The sequence below is a fragment of the Onychostoma macrolepis genome, chromosome 04, assembly GCF_012432095.1.
Source record: "Onychostoma macrolepis isolate SWU-2019 chromosome 04, ASM1243209v1, whole genome shotgun sequence".
In the NCBI taxonomy this organism is placed as follows: Eukaryota; Metazoa; Chordata; class Actinopteri; order Cypriniformes; family Cyprinidae; genus Onychostoma; species Onychostoma macrolepis.
The window spans coordinates 1,018,396-1,030,050 of record NC_081158.1 but is presented as its reverse complement, the minus strand read 5'-3'; the positions used below and the strand labels follow the sequence as shown (position 1 = coordinate 1,030,050).

General features: G+C 36.6%; 1 protein-coding gene across 1 annotated transcript; it reads left to right on the top strand.

Annotated features, from left to right (window-relative positions):
- Window positions 1-8,076: 8,076 nt before the first annotated feature.
- On the top strand, window positions 8,077-10,102 carry LOC131539174 (septin-1-like). Its single transcript, XM_058773530.1, has 3 exons — window positions 8,077-8,138; window positions 8,696-8,772; window positions 9,337-10,102. The coding sequence occupies exons 2-3, from the start codon at window positions 8,744-8,746 to the stop codon at window positions 10,100-10,102; spliced, it is 795 nt and encodes a 264-aa protein (XP_058629513.1). The 5' UTR covers window positions 8,077-8,138; window positions 8,696-8,743.
- The last annotated feature ends 1,553 nt before the right edge of the window (window positions 10,103-11,655 follow it).

Below are 11,655 nucleotides of genomic sequence, written 5' to 3'. Positions count from 1 at the left end.
TTCGTGCATAGATAAGGTCCCTGAAGTTGCAAAGACTAAAGTCTCAAAACCAAAGAGATTATAAAAGTTAAGACTTGTCCATGCCCTCCTAAAACGGCTCATTTAAACACACCCCCACATGTCTACGTCACGGTGTGGGGAGATTTTCATAACACCGCCCAAATGTTTACGCAAAGAAAGGGGCGTGATTTTATTCTCGCTCCATGTCGTGGAGACGCTGTGTTTCGCTGTGAAAGCGAAAGTACTTTCTTCGGGCTTCAAAAAGAGGACACAACTAGAAATCAGTGGTTAAGTTGTATTTACAATACTGTTCCAGAAGAGTTCAACCCAAATATTTGAGTGTGTGCTGCGCAATTTACGGAGGACTATTTCCTGAACCTGGGAGAGAGTAGCCTCGCTTGCTGGCTTGCACAAAGGCTGTTTCTATAAAGTGGGGCAATTCCAACTTCGCAAGGACAGTCTGACGCTTCTGACTCACAGCCTGTAAGTATGTTTCTGCTACTGACGATTCAAACGCGAGTTCTGAGCAATGTAGAGTAGTGCTAGTTGTTTGTCATTTCTCCGATCACAAATGCAGACATGGTAATGTTTATGCGGCGCGATGCAATGCAACGCGTAAAAAGACAGTATAAGTCATTATAATCAGTAATTATGTCCTCACTGGATGCAACAATGCCTCGTTTATAATGGGTTTTATTGTTTTAGTCTCATCTCGCTGGGAAAGGCCATCACAATATGGTAAGGGGCGTAACATTTCCGTCTCATGCTTGAGGTATTCGGCCAATCACAACGCACCGGATAGCTGGCCAATCAGAGCACGCCTCACTTCTCAGAACAATGAGCTTTGTAAAATTTGATGCGTTTCAGAAAGGCGGAGCATAGAGGAGCAACAACAGTATGTGGATATGTGTTTATAATAATGTGTTTTTTGAACCACGTAAACACATTGCATTACACCAAATACACAAAATAATGTTCTTTTTAGCAACGTCATATACAGTGCCCTCAAAAAGTATTGGAACAGTAAAGACAAAATTGCTCTGTTGGCTGTGGAGTCAAGACATTTACAAATATGATGAAAAGATGAATATGAGACAAAACTACAGCATGTCACATTTAATTATTGGGTGATTCAACACATAGATGTTTTACCAGCTAAGAAGTTCTTTTAGAGTTCATCCCTCTATCTGATGTGAGCATAAGTATTGGAACAGTTGCCTCACAGGTCTTTCTAAGTGATCAGCTGTGTCCTGTTGCATTCATTCTTCAGATATTAAAAGCAGGGAATGTGTCGTATCAGTTATATCCATTACTTCTGCATTCTGAATCTTGCATTTGATGATGACACACACAAACCAGAATAAAGATGAGGGAGCTGACTTTGAGAGAAAAGCAAGCAATTTGGATGCTAAAAGAAAAGAGGAAGTCAATTAGAGCTCTAGCAAAAACAAAGGGCATGGAGAAATCAAGAGTTTGGAAACCACCAGTGACACCAACAACTACCTGATCGGCTGAGAAAACAACAGTAGTTGATGACAGACAAATCATAAAAGCTGTGAAAATGAACCCTAAAAGACATGTCTGTAAAATCACCAAACACCATACAAAAACCAAACAGTAGAACAAATATAAGAAACAAATAGTGCATTACTTTTTTTCATTTTACATCTAAACAAAAGCATTCAAGTAAGAAAAACAAATAATCAAATGTAAAAATCACTTTAGTGTGTTCAATACAAATAAATTGATTATTAAAACAACAAAAGTAGTTCAATCAAAAGCAGCGTTTTTTTTTGTTGTTTTTTTTCTTTTACTGTTAGATTAACATCGAGTCGACAGCCTATATATTATGACCTACTGTACTGCACGGATATAATATAATGTTACATATCAAATGAAACAAAGGCCCAATCCCATTTCTCCTCCTCGATTCTCTTTTGTTTGGAGGGGTAGGGTGAAGGGCCAGATAGCCCTTCAAACAAAAGTTTTTTTGGGACCACACTTCAAACGAAGGGGTACGAGAATTAGCATACAGCAGCAACATGGCTGCCCAAGTGAACAAAAATAACCATAAATGTAAGCATTTTTGGCATTAGTAAAGATTTTAATGAAAAGTAATAATTTGTTTTGTTACATTCAATCATGTTATGTTACAAAATCGTTTTGCTAACGTTAAACCATTACTTACTGCACGATAGTGCCACAACATATTTTCATGTACGATGAGAGCGATAACCACCATAGACACTGAGGGTGACTAGTCCCTCAATAATTAGAAATCACTAAACTTTTTTTCTCAAATATTGCCAATTTGAGAGAGAGAGAGAGAGATGAAAGTTGCGTGTATGTGCATCTGTGCATCTCTCTCTACGAGTGAGTTGTAATAGAATTAACTCGTATTTAAGCTTTTATTATGAATTTTGCTTTAGGGAATCAAATCGTAGAAATTATACCTTATTAACGACTCGACCAGCGAGTATTAACTCAGTATATCTTAGCAATTCAGTTTATTTCGTGGCAACGATAATAATACAGAATTGGTTGGGTAAATTAAAGAGCACAGGTAACAAAATCTTTGGAAAATAATTTCAAATTTGAAAATCACGGCACCAGACCATTCATTATAAATGAAACGAGAGTTTATTTACTATTCTATGATACAAGACTAACAAAACACATACACACGTTCTGGCCAGATGAAAGCAGTTTGAAGAAAGTTTAAGGTTATACTCTTTCCTGAGAATAAACATGACCTGAAGACGTCACAAACAGAGGCTTTGACTTTACTCTTAAAATTTAATTCAAATCAGCTCAGCAGATAAAGATTGTTGTTTGGTTACTTGCTTTAAGTTGACTTGAAGGCTGGCTGGCTCTCTGGAGGGTTGCTTGAGGGAATCCCGGAGCTGATTTTGCGGCTGCTGTGTCGTTTTCGCGTGACATCACTCGGGGAATCCCTTTTTGGATTGGATGGCTTCCTGGCAGCGTGAATGGCAAGGCTTTCAAGTTCTTACACTGCAGGCTTTGCAAGTTTCGTTGGTCAGAAGTTGACAGAGTGTTGAAGTCTTGGATGGTCAACCTGATGTTAAGTCTGTAGGCGGGTGAGGCGAGACCAAAGTTTCCAAGCAGCCAAGTTTTTCCAGCTCAGTTTTTTTCTTCCGCGGCATGCAAAGCTGGGTGTCTGTTTTTATCGGACTGATTTGAGTCCATCCCATTCACTGTTTGATCCAATCACATTGTCTCTGTTGGGCGGAGCCCCGCCCAGCACGGCTTCTTTTCGTGCATACATTATCTTAATGTTTCATCCATCATGTGAGGAACATTTCTTCATAACTTCTTATAAAAGTATTCATCATTCATATGAGACTGAAAATCGACATATAATTAATTCCAACTTCCTGCATCTGAAATAAGCTTTAACCCAATACTACACACCGATATCTATTCAAGACAGTTATTAAGGCAAAGATCAAACTAAAACACACCATGCATAACATAAAACACCAAGCATCTATATAGATATATATAAGACATCAAACATGTCATTTGTTGATACACTTTCTCTAATAGCAATGGAAGTGAATGATTGTCTTTAGAGATCCTCTGTGTAAGTTGAGTTTCTTTTGTTGTAAGAGAAAAGAGGCGCGCATTCTCTTGGAATGCAGTGAAGAAAAGGGAGTTGTTATGAGGTCATGGGGATGACCGTGGTGTAGGTTTGTTGAGGTCTAGTCAACGTATATCTGTCTTTTCTTGTTGATACCATCATTGAATTATGGTCAAAAGCAGTCAGGGGATTCAGGGAGGGTCTGTGCTGGAGCATGTCCAGATCCCACGTGCTTTGTACTGTCTGTTTATTCGACTTTATTTATGGTAAACCGGTCAGGAACAACATTGAAGATTCTGTTCTTCAAAGGGTGGCCAGATGTTCTTCTCCCAGCTTCATGGGTCTCATGAGATGATAAGGAGAACAGGCAGGAAGCTAGTCAGATACTTGGGCGTTGTGTTGGTCATTTGTAAATTGTACGACTCTGCGATGGAGAGTAAGCTCCTTGGAATGTTCTGAGTTAAGATTATATGTGTGTGTTCTTTTCGACCAGGTTCTACAGAGTTTACTTCAAAAACAGCTATTTCATCCTCTCGTTGCTGGAAAATATATAATGTATATAGCAGCTGTTAGACACTATAAAAATCAATGTAGAGGCTTTCTGCAGCTACAGATGAAAAGCAGCTTCAAGAGGAAACCAAAATAGCAGTAAGTCTTTTATGTCCTAATTTAGATATTTAGATACATGACTCCCTGACCATGGGAAATCCTTTTAAGTTTACTTAACGGATTTTCCCTACGCCACTGCCTGCAGCCTCTTCACACACAGACAAAACTTACTAGAGAAGTGTTAAGTATGTGACATAATATATACAGTGGGTACGGAAAGTATTCAGACCCCCTTAAATTTGTCACTCTTTGTTATATTGCAGCCATTTGCTAAAATCATTTAAGTTCTTTTTTTTCTTCCTCAATGTACACACAGCACCCCATATTGACAGAAAACACAGAATTGTTGACATTTTTGCAGATTTATTAAAAAGAAAACTGAAATATCACATGGTCCTAAGTATTCAGACCCTTTGCTCAGTATTTAGTAGAAGCACCCTTTGATCTAATACAGCCATGAGTCTTTTGGGAAAGATGCAACAAGTTTTTCACACCTGGATTTGGGGATCCTCTGCCATTCCTCCTTGCAGATCCTCTCCAGTTCTGTCAGGTTGGTAAACGTTGGTGGACAGCCATTTTAGGTCTCTCCAGAGATGCTCAATTGGGTTTAAGTCAGGGCTCTGGCTGGGCCATTCAAGAACAGTCACGGAGTTGTTGTGAAGCCACCCTTCGTTATTTTAGCTGTGTGCTTAGGGTCATTGTCTTGTTGGAAGGTAAACCTTCGGCCCAGTCTGAGGTCCTGAGCACTCTGGAGAAGGTTTTCGTCCAGGATATCCCTGTACTTGGCCGCATTCATCTTTCCCTCGATTGCAACCAGTCGTCCTGTCCCTGCAGCTGAAAAACACCCCACAGCATGATGCTGCCACCACCATGCTTCACTGTTGGGACTGTATTGGACAGGTGATGAGCAGTGCCTGGTTTTCCACACATACCGCTTAGAATTAAGGCCAAAGTTCTATCTTGGTCTCATCAGACCAGAGAATCTTATTTCTCACCATCTTGGAATCCTTCAGGTGTTTTTAGCAAACTCCATGCGGGCTTTCATGTGTCTTGCACTGAGGAGAGGCTTCCGTCGGGCCTCTCTGCCATAATGCCCGACTGGTGGAGGGCTGCAGTGATGGTTGACTTTCTACAACTTTCTCCCATCTCCCGACTGCATCTCTGGAGCTCAGCCACAGTGATCTTTGGGTTCTTCTTTACCTCTCTCACCAAGGCTCTTCTCCCCCGATAGCTCAGTTTGGCCGGACGGCCAGCTCTAGGAAGGGTTCTGGTCATCCCAAACGTCTTCCATTTAAGGATTATGGAGGCCACTGTGCTCTTAGGAACCTTAAGTGCAGCAGAAATTTTTTTGTAACCTTGGCCAGATCTGTGCCTTGCCACAATTCTGTCTCTGAGCTCTTCAGGCAGTTCCTTTGACCTCATGATTCTCATTTGCTCTGACATGCACTGTGAGCTGTAAGGTCTTATATAGACAGGTGTGTGGCTTTCCTAATCAAGTCCAATCAGTATAATCAAACACAGCTGGACTCAAATGAAGGTGTAGAACCATCTCAAGGATGATCAGAAGAAATGGACAGCACCTGAGTTAAATATATGAGTGTCACAGCAAAGGGTCTGAATACTTAGGACCATGTGATATTTCAGTTTTTCTTTTTAATAAATCTGCAAAATGTCAACAATTCTGTGTTTTTCTGTCAATATGGGGTATTAATGAGGAAAAAATGAACTTAAATGATTTTAGCAAATGGCTGCAATATAACAAAGAGTGAAAAATTGAAGGGGGGTCTGAATACTTTCCGTACCCACTGTATGTGTAAATAAATGAAGAGTTTGGTTCCAAAACGCTTTAAATCCATTTTGATTCATTTGAGTAAAATGTGTTTTCTTTACCAAGAAAGTGGCAAGATGAAAACCACTATTTTCTGTTTCAGTCTTTCACATACCATCTTTAGGTTATAATAACATTAAAAATTAAAATCCAGATTTTGATTTTCAAAGATTTATTGTAAAAAGAGATAATTTTTCCCCCCAAAATGCAATAAATCCATGACACGTTTTTTTTTTTTTTTTCAAAATGCAATCCATTGAATCAATATAAAAGTTATTTTTCATATTGAAACTGTTGAAAATACACAACAAAGCAAGTTGATCCACATATGACAGCCTCTGAACTTGGTCAATACTAATCTTATATACTGGCACTGGACTAAAAATACCCTACATTCAACCAGTCATCGCTCCCAAAATGAATTCAATGGGTCATCTTGTTAATCCTATAAATTAATTACAACAATAAAATAAAATTCCATCATGAACAAGAACATGAACAACAATATCACATTAGACCACAGAAATTCCAAAATGACATTTCCCTTACATTCTACTTCCAAAAGTGCATTCCTCTTTGCCATGTTACATTCATTTAGTTGACTAGTGCTAAACACTGTATTAACAAAAACATTAATGGCATTATTAAAAACACTTACACTGACAAGCTACGCAATATTGCGTTCATAATCGAATAGTCTTCTTCATGATATGTTTTTGTTTGGTGTTTTCATCTTACATAATGAAGTGTTGTCTGCTGTATGAGCAATTTAACAAACTGTACTTGCTGTACTTGTGTTCATAATCCCACAGATAAAAATATGATTAAAATTAAGAGAACATTTGAGAACATTGCAAATTGTTGTTTTGTATGTGTGTTTGGAAAAATGGTATTTACATTTTTGTGAGTTGTGTAAAAACAAAGCTAGTTTTTCTAAAGATATAAACACTTTAATATACTATTTATTTTTCTTACAATAATCAAACATTGTTTAGAAAGATATGCATACTGTTAAAAAAAAAAGTTTTTTTTAGTTTTTTTAATAGTTGTGCAGATCTGTGGGCTAAGGTTTGCTCCTTGGGTGTCAAGTTCCACTAACTGTGTTATTTTTTTATTTTAGTGTGTAAAAAAAAACTGTAAAGGAATTTACAGCTTAACAGCTTAATTTAATGTCTCTGTTTGGTAACGGATTGAGTGAATAATTGCATTGCCTTTAGTCATGGAACAAACACTGGGACAGGCATTTTAGCTTTAAACTATTTGCGACATTCTGTTCTTTTGTAAAAGGCAGTGAAAATTATTTTCTTTTTTTCTTTGGTGATTTCAGGGGTGTTGTTAAATTTCTTCTCAATAAAATAATGAAATTATATCTTGTTTTTTTATGGAATATTTATTCCTCCTCTTCATTTGCCTTACAGCAAAGCTTTTTCTTTTTTTAAAACCCTACTAAAAAAAACATCCTAAGCTTTCCTGTAAATCACATGTACATTTTTATAGCTATTATCTAAAAGGTGGTGCAACATCATTATGTGACTTGGTTTTGATTAAACATTAACTTAACTAACGTTAACTAAAAATGTCTTTTGAACATATTTAAATTTGAAATATAGTTAAAATAATAATAATAATAATAATAATGTCCAATCAAGTCTAAGTTAATATTCTGTATTTGCTGGGTCTATCTACTATTTTGACTTTTTCTAAAAGAGCGTTTGATTCACACAAAATGTTACATGTATCATATTGAGACACTTATTTCAAAAAGCGACCAAAATAATTTCAATTTGTTAAATCATTTAGAAGATAAATAGGCTATCAAGTATTTTTGGGGGACTGTGGCACAGATTAATCATCAAAGAATCCGAAAAATATTGAATTACAGTTTTGGAGATAAGAGCAAAAATATACAAGTGCTTATTATAGTGCCTATAAGACGGAGTAGAGTGAGTGTGAGTGTGTGTGTGTGTGGGGGGTTTGTTTTCTTGTAAATCATATGATCTTCAGAAGGCGGGTGTTCTCAGGGTATAAATACACCCTCTGTTGTCTAAATCTTCTCAGGTTTGACTGGGGAAAGAGCCACATTTAAAAGCAGAAGTTATTGTAAGTATGCATATTATGCAACTCTTTTCTACTTTATTTGAATTAAAATAAGTAATGTTACATTTTTAATTAGGGTAGTATCAAAGGTGGTAAATCACAAATCAAATGATCATTTTCATGTAGAATTTAGATCTACAGTATTATGTCATAAACTTTTCCGCTGTTTTTATTCCAGTATGTTGTTTTTCACCTGTATCTGAATGTCAGTTTGCACTGAACTAATAAGGACTTTCAAACTGTAGTTCTGTATTTTCTACACTAAAATGATAGTACTTGATATACTGTAAATAATTTAAAAAATGTTTATGAATTATCTGGATGATCGAGATATTTGGTTGCAGATTAAAACACCTGCTATTTAATGATCTGATGTGAATTACTTTATTTTTGTTGGTAAAGATTAAGATTGTTAAGATTGGTATTTAATTTGCATTATAAACTCTTCAATGTCAGACATGTGGATACCCTATATTAAATATTTAGCATAATAACTAAGCGCTCTCTCCACCATCATCAGTTCTTAGAAAATAAGTTAACTTATATTTCATGTTCTTCAGCAGCATATTTCTTGGTTCTCTTAAGGGCTTCAACTAACCAAGCTTCAAATGGCAAATTCTCAACCGTTTTCTGAAAGGTAGGATATGCATGCAATGTCATTTTAATGCATTCCTGTTTTTAAAAGGATACTGATTGTATATTCAGTGTATATTTTAGAAATGCCTTTGTCAGCATCAGTGGTGGACAGCAACAAAGTATTTTTACTTCATTACTGTACTTAAGTACATTTTTCAAGTATCTGTACTTCACTGGAGTAATTTTATTAGTTTCTTAGGTGAGTACACTGTATGTACAGGTATGTGCACATACTGTAAAATAAAGGTCAGCCGGTGCACATACAATGTTAGTTGGATTTTTACATTATTATTTAGAAATAAAATAATTTTCTACTCCTGATTTTAGCCCTAATGCTCCATTTAAAAGCTCTTGCATCTTCTAATGATCAGTTGAGAGATTAGTATTTGTTTCTTAAAATGTACTAGCAAAAATAGTACAGAAATTAGTAAAAGGTGTGCAATACAACATACCACAAATCAGCAGCAACATAAACATCTGGATACATATTATTATTGTTTTTTGGTTTTTTTTAAAGCCTAATAATATACATACATGTTTTGCATAATAATATGTTTTTATGCAGGTATGATGAGTTGGATGCGCCCCTGAAAAATGAACTCAGTGAAATTCTTAGTAAGAGTAAATCAATTGTAGGACCCACTACAAGAATTATACTAAACACAACAGTCGTAACTGAAGGAGAGTTACTGAGGAAAGAGATCATTGGAGAGAAAAATGATTACAAACCTCGTAAGGTCATTCTGATGGTTGGAGAAACGGGTACAGGGAAGACCAGTCTCATCAATGCAATGATCAATTACATCCTGGGTGTTAGATGGGAACACAAGATTTGGCTGGAGGTAGCCGAGGTATCTGAAAACCAAACTGAGTCTCAGACAACAGCAGTGACTGTTTATGAGGTTTTTCCAAAGGGCAGTCCATTCTCTCTCACCATTATCGACACACCTGGGCAGGGTGACACACGTGGCCTTGACAAAGACAAACTCGTTCCTGAAATTTTGCAGCTGTTATTCAGATCTGAGGATGGCATTCATGACATTGATGCCGTGTGTCTCGTGCTGAAGGCAACAGATGCTCGGCTCCATGAAAGACAGCTGTATATTTTGGATGAAGTTCTGTCATTATTTGGAAAGGACATAGAAAACACATCACTATACTCATCACAAATGCTCATAAAACCGTTCCGAAAAGCCCTTGATTGCATCAAAGTAGCCAAAATTCCATGTGCAAAAACAACGAACGGTCAGCCTGTTTATTTTAAATTTAACAACTGTCAAAGTGATTCCTATGATGAGGAAGACAGAGAATTACAAAGACTTATGGGATAGTGGAATTGAAAACTTCCAGCAGTTCTTTGCCTATCTGAATGGGATACCCCAAAAGCTTAAACATGACTGAAGGTGTGCTTAGAGCCGGAAACAGCTGGATGCCAATGTCAACAACTTAAAGGACAGAATCAAACTGGCAGAACTCAGAAAACAAGAGCTGGAGCAAACAAAAACGCTTTACAGGACTGTGAAAATTACAGACAAAAACACAAGAACTTTGAATATGAAGTTGATGAACCCTACAAAGAATTGGTCAAGATAAACTCATCATGGTGGCACTTGACCACTCGGGCGACCCGCTGCACTGTCTGTGAGGAGAACTGTCACTATCCAGGATGCTGGTGGGTCAGTAATCTCTCAAAATGTAGTGTGATGACAAATGGTGAGTGCACAGTCTGTTCTAAGAATTGTTCCCACACTAAACATGAGAAAGATGATCAAATATATAAGATTAGGACAAAAAGGGTAAAAAAAACAGAAGAGGATCTGAAAAGAAATATGAGAATGAATTTGCAGACAAAAAGAATTTAGAGGCCAAATTAGAAAATGAGATTAAACGGGAAGAGGCAGAGAAGATCAGGCTTGTGGAAGAGTGTTATCAGTGTTTCGAGAAATTAATGGAGACGGCATTAAAATCGACATCCATGTCCTCGATTCAACATCTGGACTTCATGATTGAGAAGATGAAAGAAACCGGGAAACAGGAAAGAGTTCTGAAACTTGAGGAACTTAAGAGAAGGGCACAGGAAGAAAATAAAGGATTGATTGGGAAATTATACCAACGAATGAACCCATGGAAATAATCTGCCAAATAAAGCAAATAACACGAAGAGAATAATGAAAAATTTGAAGTGAGCTTTACTGTCATTCCGCTGTATACGAATACATACAAGGGAACGAAATGTAGTGCCTCACAGGACCACAGTGCTACAAATAAATATCTAAGCATATAATCTTTATAAATTTACATATTTACATATAACCTATGTAAACATATACTAGAGCTGCACGATTCTGGATAAATTGAGAATCACGATTTTTTTTTGTCTCGAATTGAGATCACGATTCTCCCACGATTCTGAACTAAACAAAATAATGTGTGACAAAATATTATTGCTGCAGTCTATTTAAAAGTGTTTAATTAATTTGAATGAATTACTAAACATGTTTATATATAGATCTTCAACATATATTAAATACACCACTTTTTTATATTAAAATTTAGAAAAAATGGTTTGAATGAATGATTCATTGACTCACTCATAAATACTTCACTTGTTTTATTTATTAATGGATTAATCAGCTATTCTGAACAAATCTCTTGAATGAAAGATTCAATGTCAAATATATTTTTAACAGTCACTATAGGTGGCAAAACAATGCAATCGACACATTATTTGAAGTGCCAGTTACTTTCAAAAGGGGATTAACTCTATTTTGATCGCTACCATAGACATCAATGACTACGTTCACATGCGCACGAATAATGTAAGGACTTAATCGCATTATGATGTTTGCATGTCAAGAGCAAAGCTCTTCACTCCCGTTTACAT